At 40.1% G+C, this 21357-nt stretch overlaps 1 protein-coding gene across 4 annotated transcripts; it reads right to left on the bottom strand.

Moving 5' to 3' along the window:
* Window positions 1-310: 310 nt before the first annotated feature.
* On the bottom strand, window positions 311-20976 carry LOC134500043 (solute carrier family 2, facilitated glucose transporter member 9-like). 4 transcript variants are annotated; one of them, XM_063307044.1, is made up of 12 exons: window positions 20733-20976; window positions 17330-17428; window positions 16714-16874; window positions 15755-15879; window positions 14515-14660; window positions 13762-13894; window positions 10845-11032; window positions 9768-9878; window positions 3889-3990; window positions 3300-3375; window positions 1959-2086; window positions 311-1125 (listed from the first exon to the last, which is right to left on the bottom strand). In XM_063307044.1, the coding sequence occupies exons 1-12, from the start codon at window positions 20793-20795 to the stop codon at window positions 877-879; spliced, it is 1581 nt and encodes a 526-aa protein (XP_063163114.1). In that variant the 5' UTR covers window positions 20796-20976; the 3' UTR covers window positions 311-876. The 4 variants fall into 4 exon arrangements, with proteins under 4 accessions (XP_063163114.1, XP_063163117.1, XP_063163115.1 ...); XM_063307047.1 differs by lacking the exon at window positions 20733-20976 and adding an exon at window positions 20228-20427; XM_063307048.1 differs by having other exon boundaries at window positions 927-1125; window positions 2018-2086.
* Between the last annotated feature and the right edge of the window lie 381 nt (window positions 20977-21357).

The following is a 21357-nucleotide window of genomic DNA, read 5'->3' on the forward strand; positions in this document are numbered from 1 at the left end:
TTCCCTTGACGTAAAGTCCAGTCGTGTCCGACTCTAGGGGGCGGTGCTCATCTCCGTTTCTAAGCCTTAGAGCCGGCGTTGTCCCTAGGGACACTTCCGGGTCATGTGGCCAGCATGACTCACGGAACGCCATTACCTTCCCGCCGAAGCGGTACCAATTAATCTACTCACATTTGCATGTTTTCGAACTGCTTGGTGTGCAGGAGCTGGGACTAGTAACAGGAGCTCACCCCGCCACGCGGTTTCGAACCGCCGACCTTCCGATCGACAGCTCAGCGGTTTAACCCGCAGCGCCACCGCGTCCCTCATCCTTAGCTTTGGCCAAATGACAAGAACTGGCCAAAATTGCCCTCAAAATGGCAAGTTGGGGCATTTTTGTACTTTGGTAGGGGTTAAGATGGGAATAAAAGGTGCCTCCTACTCCTATTTCTGATTTTTGAACAAAAGAAATCTGAAAAATGTTGCTTCCAAAATTTGACCATGCATTATTCTTGGGGTGCTGGATCAGCTGCCTGCATGTTATGGGTTCCCCATCTCTGCTGTTAGATTTACAGAAGATAGATTCCATCCATGACATTTGAAACATTTTCACTGAGCAGTTCCCTGAGAATATTACAAATCCACTTATAAAGAAGTAAAAGGAAAAAGCAAGTAGAAGGTGCTAAAAATGAGGGACAGGTGGCGAGAGGCAACTTCTCTAGGTTGGAATGAGATGTTTTTCCATTTTTGTCACAGGATCCATTTGTATTGTTGGCCAGGAAGGGGAAAACAGGGAGCTAAATCATCTTCCTTTGGCCAGTGACAGAAGACAGCTCATCAAGATGACTTCTCCTATGGAGGGAGACAGGGCTTCCCAAAATGATGAACTGAAGAGCCTCATGGCAGATTCGATCCTGATCCAGAGAGTTCCAAAGAGCTGCTCTCCAGGGCTCCATAGCCATTTAACTTGATCATCTTGATAGAATCAGGCAAGTTAGAGAAGAAGTTATGGCGAGAGGAGGCAAATATGTGGTTGATTTCCATGAATGTCTTATTTTTAGTCTCAGGGATGATGAAATAGACATACAGTGCAACTAGAAGGCAGATGCCACAGAAGATCAGGTAGCAGAAAGCACCAGCTGACATCTGAGTATAGAAAGAAAATTGGGTCAGAACAGGCTAAAAGAAACAGGCTCTGGCATTCCCCAGTTCCCATACCTTCACTTAATCCAGCCTTTCCCAACTTGGTGCCCTCTAGATATGTTTAGATTACAGTTTTCACAATTCCCAACTAGTATGGCGATAGCAACATAGGTTAGGAGAGGGTGAATTGGTCTAATACAGGAAGAAACACCATTATTATGTTGAATATTTAAAGTTATTTCCCTCTAGCAGATCCCTTTACTGCTTTACCAATAAAGTTTAGGAATCTAGGAAATTCCCTTAAATCAACTCAAATCATTAGTCCATCTAGCTTGGTGTCAATTATAGAGATCAGTAGCAATTCTGCTTCTAGATGCTGGGGAATGATATGCCATGACCAGCTTGGTTTTGTTGCAAATTCCCTTCTCTGTAACTGAGGATTACTAACTAGACTTGCAGTTCCCAAGAGGCTCAGTAAAAGTTGCAATATCAGGTTTGGAAAGATGAAGTCTTTGTTTCAGGACTAACTTGATTGCTGCTTCACTAGCAATTTCAGCTTGGTAACAGTGCAGAAAATCTGTTTCTGTCCAGATAATCCATCTTATCTCCTATCTGCCCCAGCCAGAATAGTCTATGATCAAGTATGCTTGACATTGAAATGTTCTAACCTGGAGTCCCATTTACTCATGGGGGTGGGGCATGATTCCAACCAAAATGCTACACTGCACCTGTTGACCTGGGGTCCCCAACTCCAGCTATGCAGGCCAATATACTTAAGGGGAGATGGTGTGTATCCTTGTTGGGGGAGGTTATCACAACTCAGAGCCCTATGTTACCTGCAAGAAGGGAAATGCAAAGCCAACAGTGAAGTTTGACAGCCAGTTGAGGGACCCACCCACAATATAGGCAGATGGCCGATGGGACTGCTTGAAGAGTTCGGCTGTCATCAGAAATGGGACCCCAGCTGTCAGACAAAGACTGCAGTCAGCATCAGGCGGATTAGGCAGGGTCCTACCTTGCCTGGCTCTTGGGAGGAAATGTGCTTGAATCATATTCAAAACCACCCTCTGACAGAACTGGGACTAAATGCAGAATTTTGGAGGGAGGGTAATATAATTACATTGCTGCACAGCAAAATAGGATTATCAGCCTAGTTGCTAAGGCAACAGTGATATGGTCATTTTCCTCTTTGTCCCTCCCCCCAGTACTTTTACATCTGTTTGAGCCATCCCTTCATTAGCTGAAATTATAGAGCACTTTTCAAGGGGCATGAAAGTGTCCAAAATTGTTCTACAATTCAGCTTAGCTCCATGCTCAAGCATATAACATGATGCTGATAGCACAGGCTTCTTTAAGGAAGGCGCTGCCCTGAACTCTAACAACACCCTTTGCCCTGGTGCAGAAGAACTGCCTTCTTTTATCCAGTACCAATTTGCACAGCATTCCTTGCTTTTTTAGAAGCATAGAGTACTGCTTCCTAAAATGGTTGTGGTTTATTTTTTCAAAGCCTTAATAAAAAATTCCACCCATGAAGTATTCAGAAAAACCACTGAATGAGCATTGCTCACAGATCACCCAGAGTGGGAAGAGAGATATTTATATTTTAAAAGTCAGATTCATCATTGTTTGTGAACAATGAGCCATTAAAATCCTAATTAAAGATGTAATTACAGCAAATAAATTCTTGGCCGACAATGAGTTATGGATTTGTTGGAGGCTCCACTAATACATCAATTGGGTAAACCAGCAGCCACCTCGTCCATCATATTTGGAGTGCTATGCGTTTGCCTGTTGGTTAGCAGCATGCAGAGGAATTGCTTCTGCAGCCCACAATAAAGCAGCAGCAGAACCCAGAGAGGCAATTTGCATCTTGACACTTCAAAGGCAAGATATTATTGCCTTGAGTTCCTGAACAAAGGTGTGATATAAATCCAATAAATAAAATTTATTTATTTATTTTGCCACCATTCATTCCATCTCTTCCATTGACCAAATTTTTGAACATTTTATTAATTCCCTTCTTATTTTTTGAGTTCGGTCCTTAGGATGCTAACTGCAGTTCAGCTGGTGACCTTCAGTCTTGATCCTACTCTATTCTTTTGGTGCTCGGTAATCTAGAATAAAAGTTTTGATATCTTTTTATTCCTCAGATACCTTTCCCTGCTCCACAAACTTACCTGGTCCCATGCAGAATCCTGCAATGATCCCAATGACAAAAGCCACACTGAGATAACGCATCCAGGACACACTTGCCTGCAGGAAGGATGTTCAATTGTTGAGATATGTTAATGGAAGTGAAAATAGTTACTTTTCTCTTACTCACAAGTCCCTAAATCCACCACTATTCCAGTTTTGCATTCTATAAGTCCTATCTGCAGACTCCTAGTTACACTAATTTTATTGTTTTTGTTTGGTTGCAGTGATGGTCAATATTCTGACATCCTAGATCTAAGATTCCCTGTTCTGTAGTTCTGTTTTCTAACTCAGCTTTTCACATTCTGATGAATATTTCAGAAATGGTAGGATCCTTTTGTAGTTCCTGAATTGTGCCCACTTTGGTGTTCAGAATATTTTGCATTTATCCACCAGACTGGGACCACAGTTACTTTGTGTTTCTGTTTTAGTTTTAAGATAGGAAAAAGCAGCCCTGGGAACCTTCACACACACAAAAGGTTGCTACTGTCACATCTAAAACCACAGCCTGAAGTGACAATCAGATGCAAATTAGATTACTTGGGATAACTCTGTGCATGAAGATGTTTTCACCTGAAGCACCAGGGACAGGGTGATGCCAGCACAACAGATGCCCATAAAACAGAAGCCAGCTATAATGAGAGGACGACGTCCCAGCTTCTCAATGGTGAAACACTGCAGGAGAAAAGTGGACAGGAGAAGGATTTTAGTGGTTAGGTTTTGTGTTTCCATGTACACGTATATGCTAGAAAAATCAGAAAAATCTGGTGGTTTGCATTTTTAAATTAATTGGCTTAATTTGCACATCTTGAACTCCTGCACAGATTGAAATAATTATTTTTCACATTCTGCTTTTCTCTGGATTTTGCAATGCAGCTGTCAAATTTAAAAATGTGTCTAGAAATGCATACATTTGGGAAATACGTGTCCTAAGGAAAGTTGCATGCAAAAATGTGTCTATTAGAGAATATTGCATACAAAAATAAACGGAAATGTTCTTGCAAATTAAATTGCAGAAAATTTAACAGAATGGAATTTTGGCATGCACTACTGAAAGGACCCGAATACTGACTGCTTCAAACATATCTAATATACACACAGTAAACACAGGCAAGCATACTGGGAAGACACAACAATGCTGCACAGTGCTATTGCTAAAAAGAGTTCATTGAAGAATAACTACTTCATCCCACGCAAAAGAGCTAGAATGTCAGCCTCTAAAGGTCTATTTTTTTTCCCTACAACTAGTTAGATACTGAGATTCTTTAAAAGAATAATGGGACCACCGACTCTCCTGAATGAAATATTCTAGGATCTAATTGATTTTTCTCCCTTAAGTGTAATGCACTAGAATCAGGTGGGAAGGGAAAGTTTAACTGAGGAAGTAGAAGTGAAAGGAACATTAGGGGAAAGTGACTGTTTAATGCTGGAGTTCTTAATTTAAGGGAATCTGAGCATAGTCCAGTGTGTATCTTGGATTTCGAAAAAGTATATTTTAATAAACTCAGAGCAATTATAAGTAGGATCCCATGACAGGAGAACTAACAGAAAAAGGATCTCAGGAGGACAGGAGTTCCAAAGCAAGAGAGACTAAAACACAACTACAAACAATTCTGATAAGGGAAAAATGGACAGCAGAAGGAGCGAACGTGACTAGTGAAAATAGGAAAACATACAGGAAATGGAAAGAGGGGCAGCTCACTAAGGAACATACAGACAGCTAAACCAGAACTGAGAGGTTATTGTTAGCTAAACAAAATCTCAGACTGAAATAAGGCTAGAATAACAATTCTAAGACTAACAAAATGGGCTTCTTTAGATACATTCAAAATAAATGGAAAAGAAAAGAATCAGTATATCAGCTGCTTAATAAAAATGCCGAAATGCTAACAGGTAAGAACAACAACAACAACCAGGCAAAATGACTCAACTCCTATTTTGGTTCAGTCTTCTCCAAGAAGAAGGTATGTTTTCCATCAGGAAATTGTGCAGAGCAGGCCAGTTTGATCTAGTGGTTAAGGTGCTGGGCTAGAAACCGGGAGACTGTGCGTTCTAGTCCCGCCTTAGGCATGAAAGCTGGCTGGTGACCTTGGGCCAGCCACTCTCTCTCAGCTCAACTCACCTCACAGGGTTGTTGTTGTGGGGAAAATAGGAGGAGGAAGGAGTATTAGGTATGTTTGCCGCCTTGAGTTATTTATAAAAAAATTAAAAAGGTAGGATAAAAATTAAATAAATAAATAAAGGGACAGGATTGAATGTTTGATTGATACGAACATTCACAGTTTGAGCCTATGAATCTCAAAAAAATTGGAGACGGTTCTTGGGGCTGTCAGCATTAGCTCTTGGTAGGTTAAGGCCACCCAGGAGTGATGTACATCTGAGTCCAAACAATGGTGAGTTTTCTTGAGTAAGTGGTCCCACCTCCCTTGAAAGAAGCAATGGTGTATCCCTTCCTTAAGAAGCCATCACTTGGAAAATTTCTCTAACCTCCTCCTAGTCACTTATGCCTTAGTCATCTCTTGTTTGGATTATGCAATGTGTTCCACATGGGGCTGCCCTTGGAGTCTACTCAGAAGCTATAAGTTGTCCAGAATGCAGCAGCTTGAGCAGTTATGGGTGCACCTCAGTTTCTCCATGTGACACCACTACTTTGCAAGCTGAGATGGTTACCAGTTGGCTTCTAGGTGGAATTCAAAGTGCTAGTTGTCACCTATAATGTTCTTCATGTGTCACATCATGGATATCTATAGGAGCATCTGGGCATTTTGGCCATAAATAAAATTGAATTGAATATAGGACCACCAGTCTTCAATTGATTCTGCCCATCTTATAAGAGGTGGCAAGGTTGGCATGTTCCAGGTCCCATCAATAAAACAGTGTCATTTGATGGGACCTCAGAGACAAGCCTCCTTTCTGGCCACCCCCTTGGAACAGCATTCCCCCCAAATCCACATGGCTCTGACCCGGATGACTTTTAGAGATGCCTTAAAGACTTAGCTGTCAAGCAGGCCCTCAAATAGGATATTTTGCAACCCCATGGATATTTTAATTTGGGGAGACTTTTCCCATATGTGGTGTTTAATGTTGCTGTTGTTATTTTTTGTTTTGCTTTTAAAATGTGTTAATTTATTGAACATTACCAAAGTTGCTTTGGTGATAAATTTATACTTTAATGCCGTTTTACCTTTATCACCTAGAATCTAATTTGGCATGACCTAGAGTCAATTTGGATTTATGTGGGAGATAAATTGCATAAATAAATGGTAAACATTTTGAGCGAGTTTAACCCTCCGGGACCACATAAATTGTACCCTAGGATACTGAAAGAACTAGCTGATGGTCTGGCCAAGTTCTTATGTATTCTCTGGGGGAAGTGGCAGAATGCCCATATGACAGTGGAAAAGCAAATCCCTATCTTCAAAAAAGGAGAAGGAAGATCCAGCAAACTATAGACCAGGCAGTCTGCGATCAGTATTTGAGAAGATTCTAGAGCAGATCATAAACTGATTAATCTGTAAGCACCTTGAGAACAATTCATTAATTAGCAGAAGTCAGCATGGATGACTGATCTTATCTCATTATTTTGATCAGAGAGTTTCCTTAATAGATTGTGGGAATCTATATTATTGTAATATAGCTTTATTTCAGCAAAGCATATGACAAAGTACTCCCTGATACACTGATTAGCAAGCTAATTAAATGTGGGCTAGATGGCATGACAATTAAGTGTCATAACTTAATTGTTTGAAAATCTGACTGAAAGAATGCTCGTCAATAGGTCCTCATCAAATTGGAGAAACGTATTGAGTAGGAGTGCCACAAGGATCAGTCATGGATATTCTACTCTTAAAAATGTTTTGTTTTTATTAAAAATTTAGTTGAAGAGGTGCAGGGAACACCTATAAAATCTGCAGATAAAGAGATACAGTAGAGCACAGGAATAAAATTCAAAACATTTTAATGGGTTAGAAACATGAATTGAAAACAACAAAATAAAATTGATCAGAGTCAATTACAAAGTTCCTTACATAGGAACTATAAATCAAATGCACAAGAATAGAATGGCATATACTTGGCTTGGCAACAGTACTTGTGAAAAAGATCTTAGTATAGTAATTTATTAAACCTGAATATGAGTCCACAGTGTGATGTGGCCGCAAAAAAGGTAAATGAAGTTTGAGGCTGCATCAAGAGAAATATAATTTCCAAATTAGTTTCCAAAACATGGGAAGTCATTGTTCCACTTTATTCTTCATTGGCCAAATTCTGCCTGACCACTGGGTCCATTTCTAGGCACCACACATTAACAACATAGATTGTCAATATATAGACAAACTGGAACTGGTTTGGAGAAAGGCAGTGAAGATGACCATAGGACTAGACACCAAGTACTATGAAGAGCAATTGGAGTTGCTGGGCATGATTGCCTTGAGAAGAGACTTGTCAGGTGATTTATGGCCGGTGGTTCTTAGCCTAACTTGTGGAAATTATCTAAGCAGGAGAGCAGATGTCTAAATAATGTAGATATGGAACTATCTCCAGTGATTGGGACAATGAGTGGGGGAAAAGAAAGTCCAAGATCTCACCCTACAGGAGATACTACTGTGAAAACATGTGCAGGATTTGTACTGTAGGTAAAAGTAAAGGTTTCTCTTGACATTAAGTCCAGTCGTGTCCGACTCTAGGGGGCGGTGCTCATCTCCGTTTCAAAGCCGAAGAGCCAGCGTTTGTCCGTAGACACTTCCGTGGTCATGTGGCCGGCATGACTAAACGGAACGCCGTTACCTGCCCGCCAAAGCAGTACCTATTAATCTACTCACATTTGCATGTTTTCAAACTGCTAGGTTGGCAGGAGCTGGGACTAGCAACAGGAGCTCACCCCGTCACGTGGATTCGAACCGCCGACCTTCCGATCGGCAAGCTCAGCAGCTCAGTGGTTTAACCTACAGTGCCACCGCATCCCTTAATTGTACTGTAACTGGATATAAATTTTGCATCAACTTAAAAAGACTATCAGTTCTCTGTTATAGGTGTTGTTCCAGTATGACAATAAAGATTTAATTCCTGGCTGTAGTTGTCCAAGCCTTCTGCCTAATTTGTGCCTGCCTTAGGGGAGTCTGGCAGCTAAAGAGAGATATGAAAACACTCTTCAAATACCTGAAAGATGTCATACAAAAGGTCAAGACCCGTTCTCAACCATGCTAGGGTGCAAAATGTGGAATAATAGATTTAAGTTACAGGAAGGTAAGTTCCAACTGAATGTTAGAAAAATCTTCTAACAGTAAAAACAGTGAAACCTGTTATCCAAGGCGGTGGTGGCAAAAAATCAGCACCTTTTCCAACAAACACATTTTATTAAAAGGCATAAGCTTGATCTCCCTTCACTGCCTCAAGCAGAGGCTTGACAGTCTTCTACCTGGGTTGTCTTAATTTGCATTCTTGCAGTGAAACAGGGAAGGGTGGGTGGGTGGAGTTGGGCTTGTTGGCCTAAATAGTCCCTTCCAAGTATGATCTATGATGCCGAAAGGCAGCCAGAGGGAGAGGGGGAGTCCTATTTGATTAGAACTGATGGAAAGGGACTGAGACATAGGGATTTGTAGATACTGTATATCCCTGGAAGAAAAGAAAGTCTAGACAATTAGCAATGGCCTAAGGGTTAGATCACTGGCATTATCCCACTATTGGGAAGGGATGGGGGGCTGGTAGAGGAAAGGAGATATCCTGGGATGCCAGAGTTGATATTGCCAAGATGGGAGAAAAGATGCTGCCAGAAGGAAGCCAAAGCAGAGAGGCTGCTGACAGCAGAAAAAATGCCTGTAATTTTATAACCAACCTCAGTGCCTCCACTGGGGGCCATTTTTGCTGGCACTCAGGAGCAATCAGGCTGATGGAGTGATGAGCCTGCCAGAACCAGGCATTGCTGATGGGCAGCAAAGACGGTCAGTGGATGGAAGAGCTATGGGGCTGTGTAACAGGGAGAGAGGGGTGGGTCAAACACAGGCAGCCCTGCACGACCCAGCTGAAAAGTTGTCTCAGCTGTGCTGAAATTTGGAATCAAAGGACTAGTAGGTGTTAAATTAGACTCCCCTATTATAATAAGATTGTGGCTTGGATTTTCAGTAATTTATACCTCTGCTCTAGCAAAACAAACAAACCAAATTCCCACAACAGGCATGCTTCTATATTGGGATTACAATTCCCAGAGTTCTCATCCAAGTTTCTCAAATATTCCAGCCCACATATTTCTCGAATCCCATAGCTTAATGTTATTTTGTTCATCCAAGTTTATTTCCCTAGTGTCCAGCTTTCCCAAGCTGGCTGAGGGCTCTGGGAATTGTATACCAAACAAATATGGATGACATCAGGTGCAAAGGCTGGGCTAATCCAAAGACCAGCTGAGAAGCATTATTTTTAGGGAGAGACACATTCTGTCCCTCACTTCCCACACTTACGCCTATTAAGCCAGCAACGATCTCAATAGCACCAGTGCCTACGGTGGTGTAAGGAATCTCAGGATCAGGAATGCCAGCATTCTCAAATATAGCATTTGTGTAAAACCAGATCTGTCAGTGAAGAAGCAAAGTCATGAGTATGTGTTGGTCTGATCTGTATTTAATTTTCATAACTTTTGGGAAGTTCATCCTGGGAACAGCTCACCAGAAATAGGAAACTGCTTTATATGTCCAGCCAGTTTTAATAATGCATCCATTCAGTTTTGTTAATACTGCCTTAACAGCAGCTCTTCAGGGTTTCAGGTAGGAATCTTACAGATTTGTACAGCCTGGGGATTGAACCTGAGACTTCTGCATGCAAAGCATATGCTATGCTGCTAAGCAATGGTCTTCTTCCCTGATATAATACCAATATAATACCGATATCCGGCAGTTAAGGAGCTGAAATGGTGCAATAATTAAAAGACTGGAATATTTCCCTTACAAAGAACAGCTACAATGTTTGGATCTGTTAACTTAGAGCCAAGATGGGCTAGGGAGTGCATGATAAGATGTGTGCACATTGTGGAAAATGTGAACAGAGAAAAGTGCACATACCCCCTCTCTCCCTCATACAATGTTAGCATTCAGGGACATTTACTGAAACTAAATGGGGAAGCTTCACAAGAGAAGTACGTCCTCACAGAATGCAATACCAAACAACTGAACGATTGCTTAGGGCTATCATATCCAAGTTACCAAATTCCAGATGACCAGTAGATGGCAGGAAATAGTTATATTTGCAGCCCAGACTTGGTAGTCCTACTAGAGTATTTGGGAAATAGAGCTGAACTCCGTGATCTCTTAGTCTGATTCTGTTGGCCTCTTATGTTCTTATACACCATAAACAGCACTTACGGCTTTTATTGGCAAAAATAGATGAGGAACTGAGAAAAAGGTTTAAAGATGGACAGAGAATGGATAGGTCAGAATCTACTTGACCCTGAAGTTACAGGAAGTAAAAGAGGATTAGTAGCGCCACAGTATTGGGACCGCACTATAATCCCAAAGATTGCGACCCAGCACACTAGTTCTTACCGCATCAATTCCAGAGAGCTGCATACCCATGTTGATCACTACTACAGACAGTACTTGCCATCGCACAGAACGATCTAGCAGTAGGTGCCGCACAGACACCGATTTCACGGAGGCCAGTGAGCACTTCTCCTCCTCCATCTCTTCAATCACATCCTGCACATTGTGCTTGCCAAGGAACCAGCGTAATGCTGTGGGATGAGAATGGCCTGTTAGTCTATACTCCAAAGTACTCCAGGACGGGACAAGGGACAATCCATAGACAGAGTGTAACCTCCAAAGTTTTCTGGACCCAAGTGATAATATCAAAATCATTTTCAAGGGGTAAGAGGCAAAGGTTGCAACCTTTAATGTTGTATCTCTGGTTTGAATGTAATATTATTTTTTACTCTTATTTATATTACTTATTACTGTAATTTTATACTGTATATTTTATTTATTGTGTGATTGTTGTTTTAACTGATTATTGTAAACCGCCCAGAGTCCCCCGATGGGAGGAGATGGGCGGGGACAAATTGGATAAAATAAATAAATAATATATAAATATGCAGATTCATAAAAGATATTGCTTACAAACCGTGAAGCTCTCACAGCTCTTCAACTTGGTGACCTTCAGATGTGAACTTCCACTCTTACAATTCCCAGCCAACATGAGACCTGAAATCATAGGAGTTCAATACATCTGGAAGGCATCAGTTGGGAGGCGGGGGCTTGGTGGGATTTATTTTATTGTTGAGCCCATCATTTGTGGTCTGCTCTGGGGAAAAATAATGTGTCCTTGAACTATAAGAATTGGTCAGGTCTGTTACAGAAAATTAGGATGGAGAATCATGGAAGAATAACTATAACCACCACACATTTCCTGGTCAGAGGACGCACTTAGACTTCGAGTGAAAAGCTTGGTGCCAGGAAAGCAACTCAATATGATTTAATTTAATTTACATCATTACTAATTATATACACACACAGACAATTTTATAGTAATTAAATATAAATAAAATTTATATAAATATAAATAAAATTTATATTTGTATTAATTTTATCCTTATATTACATAAAAATTATAGTTCAATAACCATAGAAATATTGTTATTGCTGGGGCCAAATCAAGCAGGCTTTTTGGAGTAGCCAAAACAGCTAGTTAATTGCTGAACTAGAATGACCAAACTTTTAACGAAGCTGTACTTAGCTTTAGTAGAGGAAAAAGTTAATCTACTCTTTAAAAGATAAACTTATGTTGCCATTTGAAATATTGTTGGGTTGTTAAATTAATTCTGCTGCATTTTCAAGTGCTGGGTGATATATTAAAGAGATGCAAAGGGAACCTTAATTACTTGAGAGCCAAAAGGAGAAAATGAGGCCAAATTATACTACATGTTACTGGCTGGAATCCCTAATGTCAATTAAATTAGGACCAGGCAGACAAATTCAATACTAGTCTCAGACATAGAAGTCCATTAGATTATTCTGAGCCACTCACCTTCTCTCAGCCCAAAGGTGAGAGAACCTCACTGGACTGCTCTTGTGAGGAAAAATTAGAATATTGGGCATGCTTCTATGCTACATAAGTTATCACAACTCTTAGTGGCTGACAGAAATAATATCAGTATATCAGTACTGGTAAGAGAAAAAACAACAAAAACATTTCTGAAAGACTGGAAACGTTATATGGACTTTTTGCTGAAAGAAGAAACAAAATGATATAACGATTTATGGGTTTGAATATTAAAAAAAATACGTGGATAAAATGAGGGGCTGAAAGGACTTGTATAATATCTAAGAGGGAGGCAGGATTATAAGATTGTAATTATCTGTTGAAAAGAACATTGGAAGTCATTATACTTCATAACTTTTCTTTCTTTTTCTTTAGATTTGTCTTTTACTCTATACAAAATTCTTAATAAATATAAATAAAGAAAAAAGAAATAATATTGATACAAAGCAGCAACATAATACAACCATAACCTAACCATAATAATTATATTCACACAGAAAAATCAGTCATAATCATCCTTAACCATTGTCAAAACCCCAGTAATATAAATAATCAGAATCTAATACTCCATCTCAGGTACCTTCTATCACTCCTGTCTCAGTCACCAAACGCTTTTTGGAAGAACATGATTTTTCCAACATTCCTAAGTATTAGAAGTGAGGGGCAGATCTTTTATCTGGTAGGAGAAAATTCCCAAGGAGGGGAAGACCCACAGAGAAAGCTGACCTCTTGCTACTCTTCTACAGGCAAGAAAGATCTTTATAGCCTTGTAGTTTGTGCCTCCAAAATTATTCATACCCTTGGGCTGCATTTGTGAGATACTAACACATCTCTGAAACCAGTGAGCCAGGAAGATGCTAGTTAATTTAATTTTACATCACTTTTCTGCAACTTGGCATTCTCCAGAAATAGAAGACTATGCCTCCTATCATCCCCAGTCACCACAGCCAGTTAAAGAAGGCTGGCTTAGCACCTAAGACTATAAAAACCAGGAGATTTTTTAAAAAGCACAATCTGACAGTTTTGTTTTATTGTGTTTTGAATGGAAGAGTAATGGATACCCAAAATATTGTTTAGTATTCAAGTGATCAGATGAATCAATACTTTTTATTCAAGGCAGTACAAACAACAAATTAAAGTATAATGCCAAAACTCATTTCAGTATTTTGAATTTCCTCCATATATTCTTGTTTCAGGGTTGTTTAATTCAGTAGATAATACTGACCTAGGTGAGAGTGTTAATGGCAGGGAAGGCAACAAAGTAACATTCTGTTCCTGGGCCTCTCTGGGTCTTAAAAGATCTTGCTAGATGCTCTCAGGTTCTCACCTGGCTCTGGTCATGGTAAGAACAGATGAGGCCCAGTATAATCTCTATCTCTACTTGACACTGCTTGAGGAACAAGTAGCAGCATGTGTTCAGCTTACCCTCAGCAGCTCCATGGACATTATTTTTCTCTATAAGCAAGTAGCGAGGGCTTTCAGGAAACCAATTCAATAGCAAGAGCTGCAGAAAAGCAGGAACCACCACTACAGACAGGAAAAGAGGCCAGTAGGCATCCTAGAAAGAGAGGTCCCAACAGATGTGAAGATTTGTCCACATGTCCACTTGTTTATTATTTAGCATTTGCCCCAAGCAAAGAGAATATGCACTGTAGACATCTCAGAGACTTGGCATATGATCAGCTCTCTTTCTATAGCTGCTGTTCTTCATTTTCTTTCATGTTTCACATGACTGGATGGTATGACTGGATTACTGGTGGAGTGGGTGCATGGCTAGATATTAGAGTGGATGGAACAGTATATAGGGAATGATTATTTCTGATGTGTGAAAAATAATGATCTCAAGCAACCACTCAAGGCCCAAGTGAGAGACTGTATTTAACACACAGGCACATATGCATTACATAAGAAATAAACAGCTTGCTGAGCATAACTATTGGGAAGCAAAGGGCTTTGTGAACTACCTATGGAAGCTCTGTATGCTTGGAGAAGCAGGTTTGGGTTCAAGGAAGCCAAATCCATTTACCTTAACTGAACCATCAGGAGAACAACTGGGGGTTAGAAAGTGGTGCTCTTGCTATTTCTTCAGCTTACTTTCTGAACAGCAGGTAGCCTGCACTTCTTTTGGTGCCCTGCCCTAACCCATTTCACTCAGAGAGGGAAAGTATAGGCATTTACCTCCCCCAAAAGCTCTGGAAGGCCCAGGACTTGGGCAGAAAAGACCCCCAGACAAATGAAGATGCTTGGTACCAGGCCCAGGAATCCACGGAGGTTCTTTGGGGCAATTTCTCCCAGGTACATGGGCACCACACTGAGACAGATGCCTGACAGAGGGATAGAAAAAGAAGAAAGATGGTGAATTTCCAACATGTTTATGTTTAGCTGTTATTTTACTTGATGTTTTAATCCAATTGTGTAAGCTATATACAGTTACTATATAGTGTCCAATATATCTGGAGGACACTAAGCTGGAAAAGGCTGGAATAAATGCTGTTTTGCAATGGTTTTATTTTATTTATTTATTTATTATTCAAATTTAATTACCGCCCATCTCCCCCAAAGAAGAGCCCATTTCCTGGCTGTCAGAAGGTACAGAGCTCCAAAACCGGTACGTGGGGTGAGACAGAGTAAAAGGGATTATTTCCTTTCTAACACTGAGACCTGCACATTTGTTGCATTTCTGTCCATTGATTTGTCAGTCATTAATTATTATCCCTATGGCAATCTTCTTTGTGCTATTTAGGACTCCTTTGTCATGTTCACTGATTCAATGTAGTTTATACAGTTTCTGTTTGGGAGGGAGCTGCTGTGAGACCTTGTACCAAGCTCTGTATGTGAAATCAGTACAATGGAATGTGTTTGGGTTATGTTATCTGTTCAAGGCCTTTTCCCGCAGACCATCAGAAACCGTTAGGAGCACCTGGGATTGTGAACTTGAGAAGATTCTACAGGGGGAGGGATCTCATTTGCACCGAGGGTTTTTAGTTTGAATTTGACGCGCTTTCATCATTCTCAGCTTTCTCTGTGATCCTGCATACTATTCTTTAATAAATCAGATATCTTTGAATTCCTGCTCATGAGTCTGATGGTGTTTTAGAATAGGCAACCATTACATCCTTTCTCCCAGAATGATGACTTTGTTTACTTTCTTAACTAACTTTGCATGTGCGCAATGGCATTCCTATACATTACAGCTACTGAGAAAGCTGGTGCAATGCAAGGAGGGGGGAGACCAGAGATAGGTTGCACATCTCTCTCTGAATTCTGCAACAGTTTGTATGCTTCTATAAAAATGCTCTAAAAACACAATGGGATTAAAACATCAAGACTTCTATAAAAACATTGCAAAAACCAAATCATTTATTTGATTTGGCTTTATGGAAACATGAGAAAGTCTGGCCAGCATAGCATATCCTACCAGAATGAACCCCTGTGATGAAGCGCCCCAAAATGACCATTTCAGGGGATCCCAAGTACCGGCTGAATCCCATTAACATGCCAGCCAGCAGAACAAGGAAGTTGCTACGGATCAAAGTGCCATTCCTGGTAAGGAAAAGACAGAAGTTTTAAATTTTCTCATATTGTTCCCTTCTCCTTCTGTCTCCTGAATGCTCTATTCATTCCCAAAATTGTTTTACCATAGCCCGTTTCTTCTTTATCCTAAAAGAGATTGGCATTCCCTCTTCTTAATTCCCATGAGGACTGTTTGACTTATCAGATAGAATGAGAAATAAACTGGCCAAACAATTCACTGTACCCCCCTGTAGCTAGTATGAGCATTCTGATGCCAAGAGCCTCTAATGAAAAAGAACAGTTTTCTAGAGCATAAATACAGACATTGTTCTTATGACAGCACAGATGATTCAGAGAAAGCTTTAAATTAAATCCAGGGCATGAGTTGAAAGGCAGGCAAGAAGGAACGGGTCAGGCTTTTTTTTGTATGTTAAGTTGATTATAACTAACCCAATTATGTATTTAATTATTTTCATTATTTAAATTCCCCCTTAAAAAAATGAAGTTCTAAGACAGCCCAAGGACAATGAAACAGTTGCTCATTTGTCTTAAAAGATAATAAACAGATAATACATTTAAATACTTTAATATACTACAAGCAACTTTTCTCACCCTGGTAACTTCCTTATGTGTTGTTCTATAGCAAACATCACTCATAGGCAGGATAATGGGATACTATCCATGCAGAATGAAAATTGTAATCCAACACACCTAGATGGGGTCACCAGGTTAGAAAAAATTGCCCTAGGTTTGGCAGCGAGCATGCTATTAAGTGTGGATTTCAGGGTATATCAAGCATTGTTGCCAACCTGTATGATTTCTATGTATAACAGGGAATCACTACCTTGTTGGCACAGTTCTTACCTCCCATATTGGGTGACCAGCATTCCCACAGGAAAGGACCCCACCAAGCCTCCCAGGGCAAAAACTGAGACAGTCAGGGAGTACATGAGCGTGAGCGGTCCTTGAGCCAGGCCCTGCCCATAGCGCTGGTACCATGTTGCATTATAGAAGGCTTTGATGTGCTGCAAAAGGGAAAGGAGAGCCAATAAAGAGAATATTGCCCCAACCAACCCTAGCTCCACATTTACCATGGTTAGATTTTAACAATGCCTGGGTCAGCTGAAGACCAGTGATGCCTGGAGGGGAGAGTATCAGTCAAAACACTGAGGCACTGGGAAAAAGGAAGAGAGTCCTGGCAGAAGAGCCCTTTCCATTTCCTGACCTTAACAAGAGAGTCTGCTCTCTTGTTAAGGTCAGGAAATGGAAAGGGCCCTTTGGCCAGGAGATCAACGGTGGGAAATCTAGATTATTTCTGAATTGCAGCTCCTTCATCAGCCCCGGCCAGCATAGTCAGTGGTGAGAATGTTGGGAACTATAACTCAAGAACAGCTGGTGGTCAATCAGCTGCACCCCTGCACTGTTTCTGCTTGTTTAGGAGAGGAATAGTTTCAGTTTCCACTTTCTATCCCTGTCTTACCACTGCTGGAGAGTTTACCACAGCCAGATTGTAGCCATACAGCATGGAGGACCCAAATGATGACAGGAGTGTAACAGCAAAAAGTGGAAAGGTGAGATGCTAGGAAAGACAAATGAGAAAAGGTCAGATAAGGAAATAAATTATATGATTTCTCAAATGTCTAATGTTATCTTCAAGAGTCATCCTTGATCATCTTCCTCAAGTCTGATGTCTTTTACATATGATGGCAGTACAGTTCCCAGAATTTCCAGTCAGATTGATCATATTGTGCTGATGCTGGAGATGGGAAAGACACAGGATATTACTTGAGAAAGATCTGTTCAGGCCATTATGATGAATATGAAATGGCACCAAGTATGCATTTCCTGGGCTGGTTACCTTTGCATTTTCAGCCTCAAGAATTAAGCAGTGAGAATCAGCAGGGAAGGAGGGAACTGGATTTCCCAATATACTTGATCCTATAGTTGACTATGGAAAAGATGGATGGTATTTTACAAAATGTGCCTTTTTCCGTTTAAGACTGGCATTGGCCAATTCAGGAATAGGGAATCTGTGGTCCTCTAGAAGTTGCCATATCTTTCTCCATTGAGTACTCTAGCTGGGATCACTGGGAGTTGTAATTCAGCAATATCTCAAAAGCCACAGGGTCCCTCTTTGTAGTGGCAAAACACATAGAAGCCAACTAGGAGAAACTGTTGTTGATATGCTGGTCTTCTACTTTATGCAAGGCAAAGTAAAGGCTGCAGGAGGGATATCTCTGCAAGTTCCCCTCCCAGAAAATTAAGGGGAGGAACCATTTTGACCAATTCAAAGTAATTAAAGATTATGGGATCACAATTAGGTAGCACAAAATATGGCAGAGGGAGGAATCAATGTTTATTCAGTGGTGAAAATTGATCCACAGTGGAAATTAGGCATGCCTCTAGCCAGTCTGTAAATATAACTTTCCAGTGTAGCTAACTCTGGTCCTGGAATTTGGGATCAACAGAAAATGGACATACACTGACTAAATCTTAAATATCATGGCAAAAGATTGTGTTGTATATAAATATTTATAATATAAATATAACCTGATATTGATCAAATATCCTGGGTAGAATAAGCAATTATCTTACAACTGATTTAAACATTAAATATCTCCTTTGTTATTTTAACAAAATGGATTTTCCACCTATCACTTGCCATTTTAATTCTGATTTTCAATCACCAATCATATTGAAAAAAATCAACCATAAACTTACATTAAAAAACCACCCACCCACACCCTCACCCATACATCAGCATCCAAGAGAAAAAAGAAGTAAAGGCACATCAACAGCATAACTGTACAACAGATTAACTTGTGCTCTTGCATTATCCTCAGAGTTTTCTGGAAAACCATGTTTTCACTTTATGCTGGAAAGGTAATAATGACAAGCCAGGCAAAAACTTGGAGAGAGAGAGAGCCTTCTACAACAGCGCCTCCATGATTTGAGTTCTCTATCTTATATTCCCACCATTACACTTCAGATGGCCAGAGGATATGGACATGATCCTCAGGATGAAGCTTGAAAAAGTAAAAGTCACTCTTCTGAATTGGACCAAAAAATAAGGATTAAATAATAGGCATTATGTGTTTGTTCTAGTCAAATTTCTGGTAGTTGTAGGATCAACTGAAGCTAGTGAAGTCTCATCAAAGTACATTGTAATAAATTAAACCAGATGTTACTACACCATGAACAACAGTGGCATTGTCTGTGTTCTCCAGGAATGGACTCAGATGCCATAAAAACCTTAGCAGGTAGAAGGCATTCCTGACTAGAGGAACACCCAAGAGTAGCTCCAAACATTTAGCCAGACTCTTAAAAGCAAAATGCAACTCTCTCTAAAATAGGCTGTATGTTGCACCCCAGGTCAGCTGGTGATATTTCAATAATGTGTATTATTTAACCTTTTGGAAAGAAGGAAAAGATTTATGATGAGAAAAAATGGAAGAGAACATCACAAAAGGAAGAAATCCTTAAATATGTTCAGTTAACACAAAACACTAGACAGAAAAAGGACCAGTTATTAGATGGGGGCTCAGTTAGCATTTGCAGGAAATATAGAGGGAGGTTGGGTTTTGTAACATGTGTTTTTATCGCCCAACTTAACACCGCTGAAGTTGCTAAATATGCAGGAAACTTTATCTAAAGCAACCCACTAGCAGCTGGAGTGGACTTTCCAATGAAAGATGTTTTGGAAAGAAAACTTAATGTTTTTCTGGATGGATACTGCACATGTATACAAGAAGGGTGAGGATATTGTAAAGGGAGGCACTAAGAAAGGATTATGTTATATTAGTACAGGAGCATGCAATACATGCAGTCCGAGAGAGAGAATGAGAAAGAGTACTAGAAGACAAAGTAGTAAGGTGAGGATAGAAAGGAAAACAATTTCCTCTTACTTTCCCTAGGCTCCTGAAGTTTTCACTTAATTTTTTTGTGCTTGCCCAATATGTCAAGCCACTAAATCATTACCACGTGCATCCACATCTATCTACCACTCCAGGATTACATCAGGCTCCATTATGGGCAGCATGTTTGTCCTGCGCAACACAGCAATGTGGAAACCATTGAACTTGGCCAAGAATGAGCACACAGTGACAGATAGATAATTGGAGCTATGGCTAATCAATATTCCAGGATAAATGGAAACCTGTATCTAAAATGAAAGTAGTCCAGCCTTTACTTTCTCCATGGTTTCCTGTTTATCCCTCTGTATTGGCTTAATAACCCTTGGCAGTAATAATGCATTTAACCTTGAGCTGTTAAAGTGTGGTAGTCCTGCTAAATTTGGGAAAGAAAAAGTCTCACCATCACTCATTTGGCTTAGGGCAATTATTAATCAGCAATATATACAAATTAAAAACAAACTTACTTTCCAGTGAGTGAAAGGAAATAAATGGTGATGAATTTAGAACAGGGATGAATGACTTTCACTGAAACTCATTTCAATCAACCATTCAGCCAACTCCATGAAGTGTGATTTGAAAAATCCCAAGTTAGAGCATTATTTCCCAAAAGACCTAGTTAGCACCAATACAAATACAAATTGTTATTTCAAAAAAAGGGGCAACTGCAATTGGAAAGATCTTAAATGCTCAAATCTGAAAATATTAATTCCGCCCCCCCCCCCAACATTTTGGTTTCAAATTTCTCAAGCTATACCTAGGAGAACTGGAAACTTGTTCCACACAATCCACAGCACAGAGTAGCTGGGAATATAGCCTTGGCCTGGATCCTTACAAGGGGTGTAATTAAAGTTTCAGTGACCACTTGAAGAATGCCAGGTCATAAGACCACTCCTCTTTAAAAGAAAAAGCTTTGGACCTGTGGCAAATGGAAGACCAGAACAAACAAACACACAAACAAACATCACTTACCCCTGTAATCTTTCTTTGGAAGGCAGAAGGGGAGTTGTCCATTTGCAAAAGATATCCCTGCATCTTATGATTTGATAATATGATACAAGCTTGGGAAAAATAGCCTGGTTGTGGGCTGCTGGATCATTTGAATAAGTCATGAACAGAACTTTTCAGGAAAAAAGGAAAAATTAAGACAAAACACAACAAAAAAAGTAATGCAATGCTTTAGAGAAGCTCCTGGCTAAAGAGTGGGAACTCCCAGGTGCTGCCAAATGACAAGCAGGAAGGAAAAGCTATTGACACTGGGGCCAGACTAGTAAAGAATGGGTATAGGAAGAAGGATGAAAGAGCTGGAAGAAAAGTTCTCCTTTAGATAAGTTAATAGAAAGAGGACACAATCACATGATAGACAAAGCGAATCTCATTACATATTTGGAACTGCCCAGCCCAGAGCACAGTTAACTATCTCTGTGTTTGGATGAGAGTTGGGGCAAGGAGAAGGGTGCATTGCCAGCACTGAAGGTTTTTTTTTAAAAAAGATATTGTACACACAAATATCAGACTCATGTTCTAATCAACCAAGCTTAATTAAAAGCCACAGGAAGCTCTGTTCAGTCTGATCTAAATAATGTTGCCATGCTCT

This window comes from Candoia aspera, chromosome 6, assembly GCF_035149785.1.
Source record: "Candoia aspera isolate rCanAsp1 chromosome 6, rCanAsp1.hap2, whole genome shotgun sequence".
Lineage (NCBI taxonomy): Eukaryota > Metazoa > Chordata > Lepidosauria > Squamata > Boidae > Candoia > Candoia aspera.